Source organism: Lagopus muta, chromosome 3 (assembly GCF_023343835.1).
Source record: "Lagopus muta isolate bLagMut1 chromosome 3, bLagMut1 primary, whole genome shotgun sequence".
In the NCBI taxonomy this organism is placed as follows: Eukaryota; Metazoa; Chordata; class Aves; order Galliformes; family Phasianidae; genus Lagopus; species Lagopus muta.
The window spans coordinates 41983195-42007637 of record NC_064435.1 but is presented as its reverse complement, the minus strand read 5'-3'; the positions used below and the strand labels follow the sequence as shown (position 1 = coordinate 42007637).

Below are 24443 nucleotides of genomic sequence, written 5' to 3'. Positions count from 1 at the left end.
TTTAAAATTTTTATTTCAGTTTTTCAGTACAGTTCTTGACAGATGTTCGGTCCCACGGGGGTCCATCTGTAAAATATTTGTTAAGAGTTTGTGACTGACTGTACAAGGGGAACAAAAACACATGCATTTGGGAGGGGAGGGGGCAAAAAAATTAAATATCACTTATCCAATAAGGGCCAAATAATATCCATGTATCTTTTTGAGTGCTGATATGGAATTCATAGTATAAGGTTGAGGACTGAGGTCATGCCATACTGGGGCCATTCATGCTATCCACTAAGGAAATCAACTCACCTTTCCTTGCTTTTCTTGTATATTTTCTTATCCAGACCAGGAGCAAGGGCAACAGTACAGGGTAGAAATTCTGAATAGTTCCAAAAGGCTCTTCCTGATGGAGTAAGACAATTCCCAAAGGCCGTGAAAAACATGAGCAGAGGAAATACACTACATCATGAGCTCTACCCAAGCACCAAATATATAATGGAATCAGCAGCAACATACAAGATAACATTCACATTTTAATTAAAATGCTCATGAAAGACCATCACATATTCTTGTCTACTAGAGCATCTGTACACAAAGGTTAGCTGTGTGGTGTTGCAGATGCCTCAACAACAAGAGATGTGAAGACTTCTTATGCTCTTGATTCATCCATGTGATGCCTTCAACTTCCAGTCACGACTACTGAATAGGACTGTTCTCATCAGACAACAGGAAAAAAAGAATATATAAATAAATATTTTTACACATGTATCAAAGTGTATATATGCTTCTGTGAATGTACATGTAAATAGGAAGAGAACAGCATGTATTGTTTATCCATAAGATCAAGGGAGTGACTCATGGCAACCTTGGGATGGGAAAAATTAAGAAAATAAACTGTAGAGATGCAAAGGGATTCTGAGAATGATAATATGTGACCAAAACAGCTGAAGAGAACAAGCATCTGTAGGGGAAGTATTTGTATTATGCCAACATCCAAGCAACAGCTGGAGTATACAGAAGTTTTGTGAGCTCCAAGAAGCAGCAGGTTAGTAAAAATTCTATGGATGTATAATGTTTCATGTAAGTTGCATAACACTTCTATGAAATGAAAACACAAGTTATGTACTCCTACCTTTGGCAACATATTTTCATACTTCACATTTCCGTACTTTGTCATCAGCACCCAAGGAAAAAATAAAGATTTCTTTATACAGAACTCAAGGCCAACTCCCAGGATTTTTCTCTGCTTACACAAGAACACTCTTCTGTAATGTTCATAACAACCAGTGGGTTATTTGTTACCAAGTGTTTTGAAAGATTATTTGATCAATGACTTTTGAGCATGTTTAATTAACATAGCACATATTTCACAGCTTCTACTGCTTCCCTACATTACCATTCCCTCTCTGTCACAATCATGATTTTAGATACTACATTTTTCTGTATATCTTTGAAGCATATATAATTGGTCACTGTTAGAGCTAGAGTATAAGGCAATATCTTATGATGAAACACAGAGCAAAAATAAAACTCGAAGCAGACTGTTAGGGACTACTGGAGGTTGTTGGTTTTGTTTCCCACTTCTGTTGGGAAGGAAAGGAACCATTTGGGTAATCCATCTAGCAAATTATTTGTTACTGCAGAGATTGAGGCATCAGTGATATCTCCAGTATACCTCACATTTTTCCTGTGTCACAACTCAGCTGCACAATTGTTTCTTATAAGGCTAAAGGTTATTAACCAGAATTTCATGGACATTTTGGTTTGGTGAGCTGCACTGTCCTGGATCCTCCCTCTATGACATAGGTTGCCATTTCAAGAGAAAGGGACACAGTAACTCAGGTGACTCCTTGCAGTGCCCTTTTTTGGTAATTGATATTATTATCTACATCTATTATTTTATTTGTAAACACAAAATTTCAGCTAGGTCTTCCAAGGAGTCTTTGGAAGCAAATAGAATAGAACAGAAGATAATTAACAGAAAAAGCCAAAGCAGCAAGAAGATGGACAAGCAACAAAGATAAAGATAAAAGAGAGCAGAATAATTAAATAGTTTTAAAAGTGAATTTTACTTGTCCCTCCTTCCTTCCTCTCTTAAAAATTAACCTATTCACCTCCTTCATATCACCTTGAAAATCCAGTTACCTGAATAACTGAGGATCTGAAATAAGCATTCAGTGTTCTATTGTGCCTGATTACTCCCAGCTGTAGAGGGAAAATGGAAAACACACAAAAGCACAGTATGTATACAGGTGTATCAAACATACGCAGCGAGACATTTGACTAATGGCATTCATTCAACAAAAAACAAGAAAAGGGGAATCTATAAGAACTAATTAAAAATATGTTTATTTTAAAACCTCAGCAACACATTGGTTTAAAAGTCATTAAAGAAAAAAAAAAAAGGACCAAAAAAGCCCTGTAACTTCTTTCCTGAGCATCAGAGTTGGTATATAGAAAATAATTCAATATCATAAGAAAAAAAATAGGATAAAATTTCAGGATTATCAGTTTCTTAAATAACAATGTAGTTTTGGAGGAATAACATGTAGAATGTGGCCAATTATCAAGCCATTCATCACAGATCTGTTTTCAGGATTAGCTCTTCAACCTCTGTCATCTGAAAAATAAAAAAATGACAGCTCATCAGCTCTAAATAATATTAAGAATAAATGTAGTTGCAGAGAGTAGCAATTATTGCTGCCCCATTATATCTTACTCAATTTCCCATCAAATAGTATTTAATCTTCCAAGAGGAAGATTTGCTCTCTGTATTTCTCTAGTTGGTAGACAGGCTGTGATAATAGAAGGAGAAGAAAAAGCTGCTGTGAACATTTGACCCAGTAGGTCTTCAACATAAATTCAATTTCCCTCCTAACGAAAAAAAGCACACTCACAAAAGCAAGGGTTAGGGACTAAAGGTATTTTTCACTGTAACAAGACCCAGTCCTAAAGGTATCTGTCAAGAATAAACCCAGGTTGAAGTCAACAGGAATCTTCCTGAAAGATACAGACAATTGTTCCCAGGCTATTGAGTTATAAAAAGTTCTTGGCTGCACATAGGGACAAACGTAGTAATTTCATACACCTTACCTCATTGACTGCTGCTGCCCTTGATTGCTTTTTCACTTCGCTGAACAGATGTCCAGTCACTAAAAACAAGGTGGATAAAATTCTGCATCCCCTCCAGTCATAACTGCTTCTGTTCCAGTATGAGGGATGAGTGGCTCCAAAGGTGGGTGTGAATGAAGACAGACAGCTGGATCTATGAGTAACACACATGCAATCTGGAATCAACAGCACAACTGTCTGCTACATGACCAGTGTGCATTTGTTCCTTTAAAAAAAAATCTAAGAAGATTTACAAAAGATCATATTAAAAATATTCTCTTCCATACCAGTTATACATTAGCTGTGATTTCATATGCATACTGAACCAGATTGTATTCTCTGTTACAAATACGTAAATCTGAAGTAACATCATCAACTTCAGCTTAACTGTTCTGGATTTGCATCAACGTAATGAATTCCCTGCAGGGAACCAATTTCATTTTCAAGGGTTTTCGCAGAAAGTGAAAACCAGCTACTAAATGTATTTCCAGTAGGAGGAATTAGACATGGAACTGATGTTAGTATAAACAAAGGGCTTTGATGGATGCAACTGCTAGAGAATCCGAGAGTATTCATATTTCCTGACAAATAACGCACTAATTTTTGCATGCACCTGTAGTTGTTTCTCATTATAACATCATTCTCTTCTGCCATTTATTCTGAATAACCCCCAAACTCAGAAGATTCAAATCTGGATGTCTTATAAATTTAACTTATTTTTTAAGGAAAAGGATCCTTAACATAGTATCAAATTTTCAGTGCCAGAAACAATTCTCAGTGGCCCATAACAATTACCCTATCAAAGAGCAGAGGAAAAAGAAAAAAAAAAAAGAAAAAGAAAATAACTTTTTTCTTCCTTGTACCTTTCTACTAACAATAAATAAAGTAACTTCTTCTAAAGCAAAATCTAAAGGTCTATGTCTTTACGATGAGATCAAACTACATAAATCCTACGTATGAAGTAGGAATTGATAAAGAGAAAACAGGTTACTCTGTCTTATTCTTGTGTAAATAAGTGGGTAGGAAAAAAGGAGGAGACTGTAAAACTCCTTGCATTCATTTTTTATTCTCTGTGTATGGATGAAAAGGAATCTGTCTCTTTCTATTGCAGTGCACCTCCAAAGCAGCTGTGGAAAACACTGGTGTCTGCTACATTTGCACAGACCTAAGAATACAAGAGAAATAACAAGATGCATTGATCAGCAGAAAATTTTCACCTGCCTTCACACACCAAAGATGCAAGCCAAAAGATGTTGTAGCCTTGTACCACCTATACAAGATGGCAGGAAGGGTGAATTTCACATTCAGTTCACTTCTGTTTTCATTTCTTCATTTGAGTTTCAGTACAAAGTACTTCCCAAGACTTGATGAAAAGCAACAATCAATCAGATAACAATTAAGGCACAGCTGGAAGAAGTTACCCCCCTCTTCTTGGTGCTATGTCTGGAATGGTGAAAGCAGGCTGGAACCTTGTAGGGCTACAGGCTAATGTGGGCTGATGTCTTGCTGCTTCATAGGATGTGTATCATTATGGGTTTGCATTCTGTCCCGCTCTTTTGTTGTTGTCTGCTCAAAATGTGTTATAGCACATAGTATTGTAACAAGTCCTGTCTACACCTTTCATCAGACTTTGCTTCCCTCCTCATAGGGTAGTCATTACAATAGAAAACAGAATTTCACTCTGAGTCTTCCATGGACTTGATGCTTAATCCATAAAACAAAGCTGTCAAACACCTGGTATGCAGACTCTTAAGACACATTAACAAAACAGCAGTCAGTAAAATATGCCACTGCTTTAACACTTTCTATCTGACTATGGAATTGAGGGAAAATATAATAACTGAAAATAATGCAAAAGGAATCCAGTTTCCTCTTCTTACAGACACAGTGAGATCCAACTTCAGGCAAGAGAAATGAGCAAGACGTTCTGTGAAGACCATGAGTTGCTGTCAGTTTTTTCTCAAACCTCAACTAACTCCTAATCCATATTTATAATCTGTAATGTAGGCACTTGGCAGCACAAACTTAAAGGGAGGGAAGGAGGGAGGGAGAGAGAAAGAAAGGATAAGGAAGGAAGAAGGAAGGAAGGAAAAGAGGAAAAAGGTAAATAGTGTATCCAACACTATTCTTCAGCGCACCAAACTCTTACAGTTTTCATTTCATCCCTCCCTTCAGGTACATGCACACTTGTTTCGCACCTCATCATGATTTCTTTTAAATAAATTACATCCTAAGTAACTCAATAAACCACCAGTGCTCTGTACAAACGTCCACTTTAACTCCTGAGGACACCACTTGCTTTGAAAAAGAAGTTGCATGATCCCTTAAATTCTGAGCATTTCTTAAGGCAAACCTGAAAACAAACATACAGGCAGAGGGAAACAAGTGACTCCATGTGCCTCAGATACCCAGTATCATATTTGATGCCATTTACAGGACATTAGAAATGACAATTCATACTACACCGATGTAACTACTTTAAAAAAAAAAAGAGAATGAGTAAGAAACACACTGAAACTCTACCTTATTCTTCAGAGATCTAACTTCAGAATCTAACTGTGGCTACATTCACATGCACTTCTGGAAACTAGCTGGAATCATGTACCAACAGATTACATCAGTTTTATCTGTATATTTGTATTGGGTGTTTTTTTTCAGGTCAGATTACTTTGATTCTGTATGTTTCCTTCAATAATGCTTAACCCCAACAAAACAGATATTACAAGAAGCTGCAAGTGGACTACCTACTGAAGATGACAGAAGTTTTACCTACAGAAGCATGCAGGAAGTTCAAATGACTCTTCGCATCTCATGTATGCTTTTGCTTTCAGAACTTCTGCAAGCTTACAGTCTTTAAAACCTTCTTAGACTGGGATTTTTCCTAAAAATGGGTAGCCTGCTAGGCTAACCTGCAACTGTGTAAGTGCATTCACTACAATACCAGTTTGAAGTTGCAGTAGCTGGGAACAAACAGCCCCAGGTGATGGTCTGTGATAACAATTCCTTATATCAAGTTGGAAAAAATAGCCTGGGAATCACTTGAAAAGTCTAGCATTAAAGGAGTTGTAGAAAGAAAGGACTTCCTTTTAGAAATTATATGAAAGCTCTGAAGTGTTGTGAGCCACTGTAACTATAATGCTTGCTACATTGGAATGCAGTATTATAACTAAAGATCACTGTGTGCAGCAATTATTATTTATTGTTCTCTCCTTTAAAATTGCTTTTCTTTTCAGACTTAGAGAAAAATTAATAACCTTCTGCGCTTCTCCATGCAGCCAGTTACACACTCAAGCTAATTATAGATCATATTAGTTTGGCCTGCCATACATGCAAAGTCTGGAGGCGTCCAACTTTTCTGTCACAAATCTTTCTGGCATGAAAAAATAGAAGACATTAGCCAACTGTCTGCAATTAGTAGGTATCTGGACAAAGTGGACACATGGTGTGTGTTGTTATTTCACATTAATGCACCTCGTAGGCATTCATGATCAGTAGCGCATATTTCTATCTGGGAAATCCCAGAACAGAAGTTTTTCACATGATGGGTGTCCTTTGCAGTATACACATGATGAGCTATTTGTTATAATCCATGTAGAGTATACAGCACAACATTAGTATGGCTGATTAGCTGAAAAAACTGTTTTCCCATAGTATATTACTGTAACCCGATGCAGAAGGAAGAAAACCATTTAAAAGGTGTGCACTTGCTGTATTTCATGAAATAAATGAGGTGTAACAGATAATGTTACATAATGAGTTTTCAAAATACAGTGTACACTGTAGGAAAAAGCAGTAACACAAGAATCAGAAATCAAAAATCTCATTGCTATGTAGACTCCACCGTGGTCAAACCAAACACAGCAGTCTCACACATAATGATCTGAAATAAGGTATAAATGCACTTAACTGTTTAAATTCAAATAACTGCATTTGCAGAATACTTAAAGATGAGTACTTTTATAAGTTTTCCATAATACAGATTCAGTCTTGTTGAGACATATGTGTATATTTTTCCATCTAGACAAAGTTCCACTGATTTCAGTAGAACCATAAATGGTTGTAGGGAGTTCTACTGATCTGAAAGAATATCTGGTTCTTACTGGAGGACCACTTGCCTAATATCAGCTTAATAAAACTATATATATGAAGCATACATGTATATATATACATAAAAGTATGCATGCATACTTACACGTATATATCTAATGCTACTGAAGCACGCTTCTTTTATTTAAAAAAATTCAGTGAATGGTAAAAATTTTGGACCACATTTTAAGGTTAGGTTGCAATTTGGCAAAACTCTCCATGGCAAACAGAATGTGCTCTTTCCACACAAAAGTTACCACACATGCTTGTTGCTTGAAACTGAGGATCCAATGAGAAATTTTAGACTGTCCTCTAAAATGTAATTCTTGTTTAGGGAGTGTTGTCAACATCAGTTTTTAAAGACTAAATAAAATTAGAGTGTTCTTTCAATAATGTGCTCTGCTAGTTTGCAAATTTCAATTGAAATTTCTTCATGTGGTTTTCTGATCTCCAATTATGCATCGGTCCTTTCAAACAAACTTGATTCCCAGAAAATCCACGTTTCTTAATAATCACTCATTACTTTGTCTGTGAGCATGGATTTTAGGAAAATGCCAACTGTCCCTGTTTTGACATCCAGAACTCTCTTGCTCTTTCAGAATGAGGTCTCTGTCTAGCAAACTTACCACACACCGTAAGCATATAACTGCTTAAAATGGGTGGATATTCTAAAAATTGGAATCTAACAAAAATGTGAGAATTTTCATTAAACATTTGCCTATTACCTACCAGATATGTGAAGAAAATATGACAGAAATACTATCATTTTTTCTCCAAATGCTTCCTGTGATCATACATCCACAGCATGTACACGATTATCAATCAGAATTGTGTTGTCAAGTGGTGGAGCTCACCATTACCCGTGAAGAAAATTTTCTTAAAAATAGCGTTGTACAAACAAATACCTCCAATATAGTTTAAGAATACTACTGGTTTGCAGTAGGAAAATAAATTCACATTAAAAGTCTGTGATTTGGTGGAGGAGATATAATGTGTTGATAACTTTCAACTAAAGACAAGTAACCTTTTGGTTTTTATTCTGGCTATTCAGCTTTGATGTGACAGTGTAAGTTACATTAAATCTAGAGACAGATCCAAATGAATGCAAGTTGACCAGAGAAACTGCAGCTTCGAGTTAGTTAAAACCTATGATGAAGTATCCAAAAGGTGATTCAGGTAGAGCAGGTAAGAAACACATCAGCCATCAGATCTTCTCAGCTCCATTCTTTCACCTGTGGGTTTCACAGAGATTTGGCCATCTCAAGCAAGTAACACCTTCTAGAGGCTGAATGGGCCATTGTAGAAAATGGATGAAGCATAAATTATTACTTCCTGCAATGCTAGCCCAATGATTTAAAATATATTTCCCTGTATTAAAAAAACAGATTTTTTTATCACTAATAACTCATGTAATTTTTCTCTTGATCAGGTGTAAGGCTTGTAAGATATTCTCTGACTCTTTAGAATTCTAGGTAAAACAATAGTAATGATTTATATAAGTAAACGTGCATGTGAATGAAACACTGAGGTGTTGTACAGCCCATTTTGTTCTAACATACTGATGATTCTTGTTACTTCTAAAATTGTTCTGTAACTACTTTTAAATTTAAAAGTTACGAATAGAATTCATCTGTAAGATAAGATAAGAATGTGGCCACAAAAACAATTTTATTCTACAATTAGCTTACAAACCTCTGACTTTTTTTTTTCGTTCCAGGAGTATGCTCTTCCTGAAGTCTTCACTCCGTATTTAATAATTTTTCATGCGTACTTAATCAATCATATATTTAAATGAACTGTAACCATCAACATGAATTTTGCTAGGACAAAAAGGGGAGGCAAATTTGCATATTGTTAGCAGTATGGAGTGGGTAGGATGACAGTGAGTGATGAAAGAGTATATCAGTGTGGGGGATGATTCAGACCTCTTAAAATTTGTAGAGTAACAAAGAATGAGTTATCTTTGGTTGTCATCTCAACTCATTACAAATAGATTTTTTACACTTTCTGATAACTTTTTTTTCTTTGTGTCTGCATTGAAACAGAATAAAACTGAAAAGAAAATATTAGGTTATATTCTCATCTTAGCTGTGAATGAGTTCCACATTAAGATTTCTCCCTTCCTTCACCAAGCTTATTTGTGTACAAGAGTAATGGCAAAAGCAGTAATACACCTCAGGCGAAAGAGCCTGTGTGTCTATCAGTGTTTGGGTGACTGGCTTAGAGAAGGTTCATTGGAACAACGTGCCCTGGAGCAAATGAAAATACCATTCATATATGCCAATTTGGAACTCACTGTGCAGTAGACAAAGTAGTGAATAAATCCAGCACTGGAGTGCATACACACTCCCAGACTTGAGTTATTCAGAACATTTTCAATAAATTAGTATTTGTAGAAACAAATGCATTCCATGCTGATAAATAAGTTTTCATGAAGATCTGGTGGAGAAAGTTTGGGTATACATGATTCACTAAATGGGACTGGCCAAGAAGGAGAACTACTAACAATCTCCTTTTTTGTCTCCCTTTTTTTTACCCATCAAAACCAGACACTTGAATTAACATTTCAAGTTTTTATTTTTACACCACAGGCAATGATGACAGGAGTTAAAACTTTCATGAAAATAACTGCTCTTCTCCAGGCATCAGTCATGTACAATCCCATTATGGATTGCCAAAAAAAAGTGATTTTTCGCATCACTCATATTTCAAAGCTCTGCAAAAAACAAGGGAGTTCAAAGTACACCTATATTGTCAGGTTATTTTGAAGTGTGCTACTGAGAGCTAGTGACCAGCATTAAAAGTATTTGGATCCAGTACTAACATCTTATTATTGCTGCTGTAAAAGAGGTAATCCAGTTGGGAGTTATCAGATTAAAAAATCAAGAACTTGTTGCCAATAAGAGCAGAGCAGAACAACAGACAATTTCTATGATACAAGCCATTTCTTCACCCTTCCTACATTTGTCATGCCCTCATGACAAATATCTATCAAGCTATCTGTCTAGTCTATAGGATCTGCCTTTATTCACAATATAAGCACTCTTGCTCCTCTTTACCCACATAACTGCAACTACAAAGAAAAGCCCTCAGGGGATTACAGCTTCTTAAAGCAAATTTGTCAGTTTTAATTCAGGTTAGGTGCTCGCATAACACAAACAATCAGGAAGGAACCCAATCAGTTCCTTTCAGATGCTGATGGTTCACACATAGTGATTTGTTTGGGCATACACACTTAACATTTATATGGATTCATTCTATAGACACATAATACATGTAATGAGATGGTCATCTATAAATATACATATAGATGTGTATCCCAGTATATATATATATCTGTTTATTTATTAAATAACATACTCTTATATCTCTCAAATAGATAATGTAGACAATTCTCAATAAACAAGCTGATAAAATTCATGTCTGATGGAGAACTGCAAAGATTTTTGTTGAAGTGTGAACGCACTATGTATGCCTAAGTATATACGTGTTCACCCATATATACTTGCATACACTTAATGTACGTATGCATCATATATGTGTAACAGCATACAAATCCATATATAGCATTTGAGTAATGATGTGACAAACATTAGACACATTGCATAAGCACTTATCTGGGAATAACCTTTGGTTTGGCCTCTCAAAGCGTTTCCTTTTCTAATCTACACACTTCATATCTGGAGCACGTGGAAGCATCTTACCTTGCTTCCATTTTCTCTTGCCTCCCGTTCCATCTTGAGATCAGAAATTAGGAGAGTCTTGTATTTGTTCTTTCCATTACTGCTGTGATCATCTAGTCTGTATTCTGAAGTCAGCTGAGCAGAGAGGGGACTGTCACTCAGGTTCAGAGGCTGCTCATCCTGCTCCAGATTTGTTTTGCCATTACTGTTGGTTTCTGCCATCTCCCTGCAGTGTGTTCCCCCTGAAGCATTGGAACTGTGTCCCACGGTCTCATTGCCATTAAAACTCTCTGCAGCTGAATCATCTATTAAAAAATATATATTTTCAGTCATATGCCACATCATCATTTTTGTCCAGTTCAAACATAATTTATATTTTCACAATGTTTTTCAAAGTAGAGTTAAAAAGGTTTATGTTACTTAATCTCAGTACATTTCTGCAAAATGTGTGTGCACACCCCTCCACTTATTCAAATAAAAACTTTGTGTAAATCAACAAAATATTGCTAAGTTGAGGGAAGTGATCCAGGCTGACACCTTAGTGTCACTGTGTACACAAAAGCTAACCATCACACTGGATTTTTAGGGACAAAGTGACAAAATCTGTCTTAAACAATCTGTCTGTCCATATGTCTGTGGATCTATTTATTCTTATATCGTATTCGTTGCTGCAGTCTTGCATATTTCTGAGGTTAACAGAGATGCACATGGTATTGAGAGAGAATGTAAGTCTCAGGTTTTAAAGGTGCTGAGCAGCATATGTCATATTCATAAACATCCTCTTACACAGATACAATGTAAATATATCCAATGTATTCACTGCTGGCAATAGAGATTACATTGAGAAAGTCGACTCCAAGAGCAAAAGATCCCCTCTTTGTTTCGTTCACGTGCTCATCTCTTTTGCTCATTTTTTGTGTTACAATACATTTTAAAACACCACTTAATAAATGATTAAATTATCAACCTGGAAGTTACATCTGGAGACTCGGGATGTGGTGGTGTTGGCCCCTATATTTTACAGCTGAAAAGTCTGGTTAACATATATTTTGACATGCTTCTGTGTTTGTATATCCTGTGTTTGTCAGCACTGGGATTTGCCACCTGTTCTACTTTCTCAGCCACTGTTCACTCTGAAGCAGTCCTTTGGCTATCTAATAAACAATTTATCCTTCAGTAGATGAATTTGGACCTCAATTTGCTTACTTGCTCTACCAAGCACCTTACAGCAATTTATGTAGTTTAGCTCATGGTGCAAAGCCCAGCCCAGAGTCCTACAAGTCTGTGTATATCATAGGTATTAAAGCTGGAATCAAAACTGAGGAGTTAGCCACCTGGAATTCACACAGATCAAAACTGGAGACATGAGATGAAATGGACCTTTATATGACATCTGCTATCAAGGCTCTCCTAATCATTTTCCATTGAAAGAAACAAACATACACATATGGTATTTAAAGACACCACAATGCATACTTTAAAGGGTGTGCTCAGAAACATTCACACTTCAAGCTATACAATTGATCAAACTGTTGTCTATCAATAGTTAACACAGTAAAAAACAAGTATTCCGACCCTCAGATTAGAATTTTGAAAGTGAAGAAAATTGCAATACAAATTAGTAATGATCTAGTTCACTTAAGTTCTTAAAGAGCCACAGGCAAGACATCATACATCAGCATTTTGCTTGCTGCACGCATCCAACACCACTGTGTCAAAGTATGTAAGATTTGGCTCCCATTGTGAAGATTTTTTGGTTTCTAAACCTGTAAAAAAATCTATTTTCATGAAAATACATAATAAAAATGACATTTTAAATGCTTTTACTTAAGGAGCAGATTCGACTTTTACAAAATGCTTTATATTTAATGGCTGCAATGAAAAAAACAAAAAGCAAGATATGTTTCAGTTTATAACATTTTTACATTACCTCTCTTGTAAATATAAATGTATACAGACTAAAAGATACATGCTGTTCCTAGAAGCAGATTTTAAGTATATACAACTTGCATTTTAGGCACCATCTCACTGTGACATTCTTATTTAAAAACCTGGGGCTAATTGAAGATTGAAGTGACATGATTTTGAGGTCAACACAATGTATCTCTAACAATTCCTTGTAATTTATGACTTACAGGACCTTAACAATAACACATAATCATAATTTTAAAAGATTAAAATTCCAAATAAAGTTTCATAAATAAATACACTTTTACTTGAATTGTATAATTCAGAACTAGGAAATGGTACTTGAAAAGGGAGATGATTTTTTTTTTTTTTAAAGAAAACAGCTATATTATCTATTCATTTTAAAAGCTCTGAAATATAAAAAAAAGAAATTCAATTTAATTAAAAGAGAAACACTTTTGCTATGGCTGATTTGCATTTATACTGTTATTAGATGATTGCCTTCTTGATTATCGGTTTAACAAGTGACAGATAGATTCAAATTAATTAAATCAATCAGCAGCAAGTGGTGGAGGCTCCTCCCTTTTAAGAATTCAGGAATTCAAGAATTCTGTAGTTGGGAGCAAAGAGAGAAACAATTCAGTTACCAGAGAATGCACAGCTAAAAGCTGAGGCCAATGGTTCCTCTGCAGCACCTAAATCTGATTCTTGGGAAGACACTGTGTGCTGGGAGCTGAGAATCTTGTGCAGAGGAGCCGGATGGCTAAATGGGAGTGATGGAGTAGGAAAGGAGGTGCATCCAGAGCCAGATCTAGGAACGGCTAAAGTTCAAAGAAAGGCTTTTACTTCGGGCTTGGAGTCATTAACTTGGTTTTAATTCTCTCTTCCTTTTCTTTCATGGTTTTTTTTTTTTCCCGTATGATGAATGATTGATAACTAAAACTTGCACATGTCTGCCTGTTACAGTGTGAAAGAAAAAAATTAAACATCTTTTCTGCTTATTCTGAAATACAACCATTGAAAAATTCCTATAAAATACCTACGCTTGATGAATAAATGTCATCAAGCATTATGTTATTTTGAAGCAATAATACATGTACATTGGCTTTGCCTAGCAAAAGCTTTGTTACTTGATGGTATATCTCAGTTCTACTTTAATGTCAAATACCATCTTTTACAGTCATTTAACCTTGCTCATTAGAAACAGTTTCCCGATTGTCAGTTAGGAAAAATGTTCAGGAGAACAGCTGCAATGACCATAAAGCACACTTTTGCCAAGTAAAAATAAATATGTGTTGCCATAAGAGAAATAAAAATAAAAAAATAAAAAATACTGGTTTAGCACTGGTAGTTCCTTACAGATGTTACCAAGGTAACTAAATTACAAGGTTTCATGCATTTCTCATTCTGGACAGGTGGGGTCTGCTCATGCCAAGAACAAGGCTACTTTAAAGCTGGAGCTACCCAGTGCCTGAGGCGCAGAAACACAGACTGTGTGATTAACTGGTTGAGGAAAAAAAGGCTCCTGTTTCATGAAGGACACCACTAAAGGTGGGCCACAAAGGCAGAGGCCCAGCCCTTGGGTTGCAGAGAAATGTAAGCAAGGAACTTGGTGGGACCTGGGATTCATTGGCATCATGGTGGCAGCTGGGGTTGGACTGGGCCTGGCATTCATCACAGCCAATTCATGTGTAGGCAATGGTTGCACCACTGATGCAAGGACAGTGTGTTTTTGCAATATGCCTCTTGCCATAACCATGGCTTGTGAAGGTTTATGGGAAGACCTCCAGGAAAGCACCCTGCAGCTGCAGGTACCACGAGCTGAAAGAAAAGGGGCAGATAGCTTCCTGACCTGTATCATGTGCCAGGACAGTCACAAAAGAGGAACTGAGAAGAGTTCATAGAATCATAGAATCATAAATTTCCTGGGTTGAAAAGGACATCAAAGATCATCTAGTTTCAACCCCCCTTCTACATGCAGGGTCACCAACCACCAGATGAGGCTGCCCAGAGCCACATCCAGCTTGGCCTTGAATGCCATCCACAACCTCCTTGGGCAGCCTGTTCCAGTGCATCACCACCCTCTGTGTGAAAAACTTCTTCCTAATACCTAACCTAAACCTCCTGTCTCAGTTTAGAACCATTCCCCCTTGTTCTATCACTATCCACCCTTGTAAACAGTTGTTCCCCCTCCAGCCATTCACATCTTCAATTCCTCCCCAGGTCACCGCTGTCCAGAGACATCAGCCATGATAGTGAATGATGGCCTCATCAGACAATGCTGCTTCCTCAGTGCAAGCCATGTCTTTAGGAACTGTCACTTTGAACCCTTACCCCACACACTGGAAGGATGGAAGTATATCTACATTTTCAGTTGCATAAGCCTGAAAAGGGAGAATCTGACTGCAAAACAGGTATGTATTTTGCTTCTCAGAAATGCCTACACAGATATGCCCTTTGAGGGATTAAGGAGTATAACTCCCCCGGAGAAAAGCTTGTTGTTTGAATGGGACAGCATTCTGCCTTCTGCTGAACCAAGGAACACAGCCCAAACTGAAAAAAATGGCAGGAAAGAAAGCCCAACCAACACACAAAAACAGGTACTCTAAATAGTTGCTTTTTTTTTTTTCAGAACAGTTGCATCCTTCACTTCAGTTATCTACTACATGACCTAATTATTTGCCAAAAATCAGTTTCTCTGTATTTTACACATCACACTGTGCAAGTGATTTCCATGACAGTTCACAATCTAAGGACACTGACTTAGAGCAGGAAGTCAGGTATTAATTTAAAGGATTACCTTTTCCTACCAACAGCATCTATGTTTTCGAATGGGCCAAAAAGCACATTTTGCTTAGAGTAAAAATTCTTCTCTACAAGTTAAAATGGAGCTCTTCCACTCAGAGAGAATTGTCCTCAGATCAGATAAGACAAATCCTCAACACTGTTCACAGTAAGGGCTCTCTTAAAGGGAAACAAGTTGAAGTGTGCATGAAATTTGACTTGAATAACAAGTCCCTCAAACACTAGTTTTCTCAGAGCACAAATTTTAGATCTAAAACTGATATAAGCATCACTGATTTACTGTGAACCTTGAACTAAGGTACATATACACGATTCTTGCTTATCTCCTTGTAAGAAAAAAATCTTCAGATGTTTTAAAGGATCTCTTGCATTATTGTTAGCAAACAATTTCATACTATATATCACTCAGGCTTCTCGTCTTCCTTGCAGATAATTCAGGGAGGGAGTCAACAAACCCTTCCACACAAAGGTAGATCTCTGAATAATTTGTCTCCTTTTCTCAAATTACTTGTCAAGATAGAATTCAATTAATATTTAGAGCATGCTTAACTAGTTTTTCTAGTTGAAAATTGTATGAAAATTACTTGAAACTAACTGCATATTTTACAAGTCAGAAATCTACAGTTTTGCCCTTCAGCTCTAACAGCAGTAGCATGACACAGTCCCACAACCACACAGCCACCTGGAGGCTACATCTTCTGAAAGGCTGGTGACGGGCCAGGAAGCAAAGGATCCCTCTCATTAACAAAATAGTGAAGCGAGATCCCAAAGATGCCAAAGCAGTTATAACATAGCAACTTTGCAACAGAGCAACTTTGGCTCTTTTGGGAAAATTAGGAAAAAATTGACCATATGAGCAGAATCATACAAGGTAACACCGTTACTGATGATAATCAGTCTGATTAATCACAACAAATGAATAGTGCAATTGTTGGAGCCACTTTGCTTGCTTTGTTGTAAGACATGAAGATGGTATATGGGCACATATGCAGTCCAGACATACACTGATACTTGCAGACTCCAGGTTAGCATGGTCGTTTAACACAGGTTAAATGAACACTTGGAGTGGGCTGCCTGTTGACAGAAAAGCTCTGAGAGCTGCAGTTCCTGTAAGATGCGTAACTGTTCTTTCTAAAAGGAGGAGGTTGGATATGAATGAGTTGAGTGGGAAGAGTGAGACTGAAGCTGCTGCCTGTGCAAGTGCAGTGTGTCATAAAACCCACTCTCCCAGATTGCCTACCAAAGGTCTGTATAGCACAGGTTGATTTAATTTCTTAGGGCTGGATACCAGCAGCTCAGATCTTGCTGAACAACAGCTTATAGCCATAGCAATCTGATTCATTTGAACAGGACCACTTGCAACAGACAGTTGCAGACCAAAAAGTGATAGATTCCAGAGCAGTTTTGAATTACTATGCTGCCTCCTTTAAACCTTTGGCTTCAACATTATGCGTGCTTTATTTTTTTCTGTGTTAAAATACAATTTTGATGAAAATAATATGCGGCATAGCAAATGTTTAAAAGTAAGTAAATTACATTCCTTCAGTATTTTCACAAGCCCAAGCCATGCTAACAAACTTTCATAATGGTAGCTACTGAAAAGAAACCCTCTACTGATAGCAACCAGTAGTAGGCAATTTGGGGAGAGGAGCACGGTGGATCAGAGAAAACGTGGTATAGACAGCAGACTCATAGGAACTTCTGCAGTATGAAATAATTATAAAGCCTTTTCTCCGAGAACTAATAAAAAAAGCGAGGTCACATTTCACTCCCACCACTTTTCACAATGACCGTTTAATATCAATTTGTCACAGTTATGTATTTGGTTATGCTTCATTTGTATCACAAGTCATTTTTCAAGCACGAGTTCAATACATAACTTAAAAGCCAGTTGAAATCAACTAAATCTATTCATCTTCTCCTTTTCTTTTCACATAATGATAAAGAACACCAGGAGAATTAATGGAGGTACAAAGGTGATTTCAGACCCTCTATTATTCCTAACTTCATAAAGCGTAAGAATGGACATAGCTGGTTAGATCAAAAATCCATTCCGCACAATATCCTATCTCCAGAAGTGGTTATTAGGAAATGTTTGGGGAAGAGAATAAGGCAAATGTAGAGAATTCTCCCCTCTCCAGCTTGTGAATTTCAGTTCAAGGTCTTTCTGAGCTGGAGGTGATCGGACACTCGGCACATTTCTTTTCTAGATGTCCAGTTGCTCTTTGAACCTTTGTAAGTCTCAAGCACACTTCTGTGCTCATCAGAAAAATTACTGCCACTGTGTTTCGTCTGAAATGTCAGTACTGTGGCAAGGAAACAACATACAGGTGTAAAGAGGCGGGTAAGACCTTGCAGAGGACATGAGTGTGATGTGCAAAGAACATTCCCTCCATTCTCAGTGGGACAGCACTGGCTTCTTTGCAAAAATATGTATTAATTGTCCTCTTCAGTTAACATCAACAACATTAACAATTATTGTTTTTGTCCTTCTACACCTGACTTTCCTGACGTGGTTGGCTTCTATGAATTCAACCATGGAACTTGCTGCATTGAAATTAAAACCTGGAATTTCCATCAGTTTCAATATTACGCCAATCACTGAACCCCTCACTGCTTCTTTCAGTGGTGGAATAATGGTCAGGGGTAAATTTTGTCTTCAAGCATTGCATCTTTTTATATAAAGGAAAAGGAATAAAGAAAACTACAAAACTAATCTTTAGCTGTTGCCAGTGAGAGGACAGTAAGACTCATAGGTTTGATATATACATGCACATACACAGTGGTATCAACTTTAGTCAGCCTGTAAATTTTATTTTGTTATTAAGCAAACAGAAAGTAGAAATTAACAGGTTGTCTATGATAAATGTCTCTTGGTGCAGGCACAAAACAGACAGATCCTTGTATTCAATTGTAACATTAAATAAGAACAAAGAATTGCCACTCCACAGCATCAGCAACTGTCAGAAAAGTAATGCTGCCCTGTCACTCATAGCAGTGCTGAGAAGGGCACATTTAAAAAGCTTTGTGGGTGACTGCAGGCTTACTTTGCCTGCAGAGCTCTGTTTCTGAATATGCACAAGGAGATGGAACAGAATAGCTATTTGGGTGGTACCACGCATGTAAATAACCAATTGAATAGCTCACTGTGTCCACTGTTGTCTTATTATGACTATGCATCTAGTTTTTACTTGTCCTTTGGCATTTCCACATCAAAAGACATAGCCCTAACTGCATCCAGGGAGAAAATTCCCTTATTTTCTTTTTACTCTGCAGAAACCTTTGAGGCACTTTTGTGGCAAAAGATCTATCAAGCAGTTCTCAATACAGAAAACCAGAAAATCTCTAAAAGTTTTTAATCTGTTTATTTATCAGGTAAAATGTCATCTGGCCTTGACAACTGTGGCTAAGAGTTCCATTTCTGGACAAGCATTTCAGGAAAAAGTTCTCAGCCAGATGGATGAGTTGTGCTAGAGGTATTAGCTTGCACCCATCTTAAATAGGACTACAGGCTTTTGAACTGTTTACTGATATAAAACTAGCAACTGGGGAAGGCACACTGGCAGATCGGTTTCAAGATGGACCAGCTCTTATTTTTGAGGGAAATTCCAACCAAGCACAAAACATATCTGCTACAAAAGAATTTGGGAGACAGAAACATGTTAAGTAAAGGAGAAATACAAAATATTTGGTATTTGTATAACCCAAGAGATCTTACCTTTGCCTCCTTCTTGTCCAACCTGAAAGAGGGTTTTGCTTCTCCAGCTAACTGCTAGAGCCATGCCTGGCAGCGAAAGGAATGTGTAAGGTGCCAGCAACAGACAAAGGAGTAAAATGTAGGGTCAAGTTTGGTTCTTAAGCAGCAACCTAAAAGAGGCTGAAATGAATTATGCTAAACTCATCTGCCACTCATATCTACTGCATTTGTGCAGTGTCAGCTTTTACTTCATCAGGATTTCCCAGAAGACGAAAGCAAAGATATAAGATCAAGTTGGAGTCAGGAAAATCTCTACAGACTGCATGCCACAAATACTGGTGTCTAATAAAACCCTTAAAAGTCTAAAATGCAGCTTGCCAGCTTTGGTGTTTTGAGAGGGTTCACAGTGAGTGCTCACATCAGTCTGTACTCCATTCTAGAAGGTTGAAGCCCTGAACATGAGCAAGACACATGGTTGCATGACTGCTCTGCTCCCATAGGCAAAGTTTTACCTGCCTGTTGCCTTTGCTTCGGCAACCTCTGATTAATGTCCCGTCGTGAAGTGCTCAGACAGCCCCGGCCAAATCACACGCTTTATGACACCAATGTGGTGAGCGGCAAATGGCACTTATTGCAAGCAACCCACTCTTCTTATAGTTGTCCCTTATATCACAGTGCTACCAATCACCCTTGCTACGGTTATCTGTGTCCAATAGACATGTGGCATGTCTTGTCTTGCCATGTCTCATCATGGTTTTCTTATGAGTCAAGGAGCCCCCGCAGAGGCTGATGACTGTTACAGCCCCCCTTTCACGTATTCGCTAACCACACAAGGGTCCCACACAGATTACGCCTGGTTATGCCTGATGACCTTGACAGCCCCCGCTTTACGTATTTCGTTGACTACACCTCTAACTTGCGTATTTTGTTAACTACACCTGCCCTTCTATAAAGGCACTAAGGTTGAGGACCTAAGGTTCATTATAGCTGTCTTTTAAGCAAGAGAGAAATGAAAGAGAAGCCTAGAAAGCAATCACAAATGAGTGCTTTGAGCTTCATATTGCCTTAGCAGCACGGAGTCCAAACCCTTCTTTAAGACCCAAACTTTACGGTGCAGAATTCAGTTACAAACTAGAGTTTAGAAATTTGATGAAGAATTCTGAGCTGGAAAATTGCAAACAAACCTGAGTAAATATTTGATAGATATCCATTTGATGGATATAGTTTAATTGCTCCTTTTGAATTGTTTTCCTTTTATTCTGTCACCTTTAAATGTTTAGGGATGTCCCTGGCACCACATACAGTACTGTTTCCCTATTTGAGCATGCTTTGGGTAGCCACAGTGGGTGGTGTCCTCACTGCTTGAGTGAAAGCAGTATTCCAGTCAAGCAAGGAAACTCTTAGTAACAAATTCATTGGCCTTTCTCCATCTGAAATGCAATCATTTTTGAATTCCACATAAATTATGCTGTCTTAATTTTATTTTTCACTACATCTGTTAAAAACAACTTAAAAATATTCAGCATCTACAATGTTTAAACACTGCCCTAAATATCACCAAGTAATGCAAAAAATGACAACATTCATCTGTGTTACAGAGGATTTACCTGAATGCAAAAATATTGCCATTGAGATAAGTGACAAAGCCACATCAGGAGCCTCACCAGCATGTTGATTACAGTGATAAGCATCAAACAAATGGCATCCCTTTAATCAGTCTGAAAAACCTCTTTCTTGTAATGAATGCTAAAACTCCCTGTGATACATACAGAAGTTATACAATATTATTATATTATTATACAATATTATTTCTGATATTTTTTGTACTATTGCAGTGGAACTGCCAGGTAATGGCTGAGCACCAGGTGAGAAAGCATGGCTAATCCAGGGAGCTTAGGTGCAAGCCTTGTACCGGAGTGACCAGAAGGGGTGGAGCCTGGATCTACCCCTCTTTACCCCTTCATTTAAGGGTCAGCAGCCCAGTGAGCACCATCTTTCTGGATAGAGATTGTACTTCTCTTGAGGTATCACCGATCTTCAGAAGGTGGGTGAGCTGATTTTTTTCTTCTTTGTTACTTGTTATTGCTCTGTAGTATTGAATCTCATTAGAAGGCGCTCTTGCTGCCTTCTTTTGCAATATAACTATGAAATAACACGGCCAAAGACAGCATAATCCTGAATCATATTATTTAATTTCCATTGAAAAACAGCAGATTTTCAAATAATATCTGTAAATTGACATTTACTATTGAGATCTTTATCACCCATTGGATGACATAAGGCAGAGGACTCTGGACTTTCCATGAAATAGTTAATATTACAGAAAGGTTTTTTTCTGCCTTTGTTAAAGCCCCCAATTTTAAATCCTGACTCCATCATGCTGCTACATATAGATGTTAACTTCCAATCTCACTGTCAAAATTAAAACATGTTCTTTTATTTTTCAGAAATTATTTTTAGCAAAAGTGTCAAGGCCAATGCATTTTGTAGAGTTCCTATAGTACAGCTGAACATTTCTTCCCCATCATTTACAAATCAGTAGAATAACAGGTAGCTGAAGACAGAACGATCTTACTAGATCTCTAGCAAGTCAAATAACAATGATACAATGAGCAGAAAGTTCACAAAGCTCAAAGGGTCTGAGAGAAATTCTGCTACATCCAGTTATTCCTCAACAGAGTTGTGATCTTGAAATTGAAACTGTCAAGCCACTTCGCTAATCAGTGCATCTAAATTTGAATCTCTTTTCCCTATGGACTCTGCAGCACAGTGGACAGCCCTTTGGTGGAGAATAGGACAAGTATGAGAGGATGTCTTGAACATGAGTGTAAAAGAAAGATGGGAAAACTCGAAGACTTCCGTGCTTGAAAACTTTCACGTAAAGGCAGGCAATCATTTCACAGCTAATGCCAGCAGAGACACTACTATAAAACCTTGGACATAATACTAATTCAGCAACTTTCAAAACTTTTCTTCTTGTTAAAGGTGGTCAGTTTGCCCTTACTGAAACATCATTATGACCTAGACTCAAAAATAGAATACTCAGAGGTGCCAGGAAGTAGAATGAACAGAATCTCTTTCCTCAGTGAGAATGGTCTTGCAGTTCTTTGCAGACCAGAGAGACTTCTTAAGGAAGAAACTAGCAGATCCATGCTCCTAATTCATTTCTGATGTCACTGCAGGATTCAGCAATGGGAGAGTCCACCCACAGAATATTTGTGGCATGTGATTTTTCGGCACTTTACAGTATTGATGAGGAACAATGACTGATAGAAACAGAAGTTGAGATGGTTTTTCACTACAATTCCAACTATTTCAGTACAGGTTGTTGTTAAAGCTTAAAGTGCTAGAAATGGAAACAATGAAGCCATACTCAACTGTAATACTCGGTCTCATTATAATGAGGGGTTATCTAAGGATGAAGAACAGCATAAAATTTTGAGAAATGACTATTTGCTGAGCTAGCCCAATTGATCTGTATGTGGAAAGTGGCAAGGTACTCCTGGCAAACAAAGCATTCTGACCACAATATTGTTCTCTATTGTAATGCTTGCCTGGGTCCAAAGCACTCAAAGACACGTCTGGTATTATTTTAAATAACAAAGTACAAAGGACAGTGCTTTGCAAAATCCTCTGTATCATTTACTTTCCTTTAAAATCTTTTTGTAAACAAGATCATTTGGCCCATGATACACATGTTTTGTAGGGTTCATCGCTGTATAGCTACTTCAATCTAACTGAAACACACATTAGAAATAGAAACAGCACTGTTATTATTACTGTGTGACAGACCTGCTCCTAATCTTCCAGAGAAGATAGACAATATACAACATTTGCAAAAACAATGAGTAACGCTAACTTTTTCCTGCTTAAATAAGATGTAAATGTCCATCAAAACAACAGAATTCCTGAGAAGTTCCTTCTAACCCCAGGTCTTTGCTTTACAATTATCATCATCACCTTCAAAATCAACTTCTTTCCTTCCTAAATAACAATAATATACCAATTCTGAAGCTTAGCTATAAATTTTTAGAAGCACAATATGGATATGAAGCTGGGTTTGAGAACAGAATAAGTTATCATTGTTATGATTGTTATTGTTATCAAGTTATCAACATTCAGTGGAGAGTTATTATCATTGGATCAAGTAGAAAAGTTATACTTGTGCTGTAAAAAGGAAAACATGGTATTAATCTTGATCATGAATAGAATTCTGTTTGAAATACTTATTTCTATCTAGATGGGCTGTTATTTTTGTATTAGTGAAAACACAAACAATAATACTGATACTGGATGTCATGAAATGCTTAGTGTGTCCTCTTTAGCAGAACAGCAACTGATTTTTTTCCTTTTCTGCACCTGTAAATTACTGCCATCAGAAGAAATAATACGACGAATGCATCAAATAATATAATGTAGGTTAATAGTAAAAGTTCTGTGATCTAAACTATTACTTGCACTTCAAAAACAAATTTGGGTTGGCAAGTTTGTTGTTGATGGCACCTACAGGTCTTCCAGATATGACAGCTTCTCATACTGTTACCAGTTCGGTTCTCATTTTGGAATCAACAAAAGGCTTCAGGGTTAGATGCTAAATTGGTCCAAAAATTACATATCAGTCAAGTCAAAGCATAGTTTTATTACTCCTGACGGAGTGAATATCACAGAACTCAACACACAGAAAAATACTGATGCAAAATGACCATTTGTACTGTGTATGTCCACTCAGACACTTCAAAAAGATTCAGCTTCAGGAAAAATAATTGTTGTCATCTTTGGTTCTCCAAAGTAAGAACAAAAACATTTTGGAAGACTCAAAGAGCATCCTCTGTAAAAGAGAACACAGCTCTTTATGAGCCTTAGACAGTAGCTCCAACAAAGAAGCATTTAGAAGGCTTTCTAAGATTATTATTTTCCTATTCAGAAAAGTTTATAATACTTCAAAGATATTCTTGGCATTCCTCTTCATGCAAGCAGCTAAGCACAGCACATCTGATTCCATTTCCCCAAAATTAGCTGAAGTCCTGGAACAACATACTGTTCTGTGCACATTGTCAACACAGCAAAGACAAGTCCATATAGATGGGGATGGAGTAAATATTAATGATGCAGAAAATACTTAAATTTCAGTTTCTTCACTGCTTGATTCAGATAAGAGTTCTGAATCT

At 37.2% G+C, this 24443-nt stretch overlaps 1 protein-coding gene across 6 annotated transcripts in view; it reads right to left on the bottom strand.

Moving 5' to 3' along the window:
* NOL4 (nucleolar protein 4) overlaps window positions 1-24443 on the bottom strand; it is a 185728-nt gene that overhangs the window by 68004 nt on the left and 93281 nt on the right. For all 6 annotated transcript variants that reach the window (XM_048939461.1, XM_048939463.1, XM_048939462.1 and 3 more), the window contains one exon: window positions 10887-11170. In XM_048939461.1, coding sequence (XP_048795418.1) covers window positions 10887-11170 — 284 coding nt within the window. The remainder of the gene's footprint in view (window positions 1-10886; window positions 11171-24443) is intronic.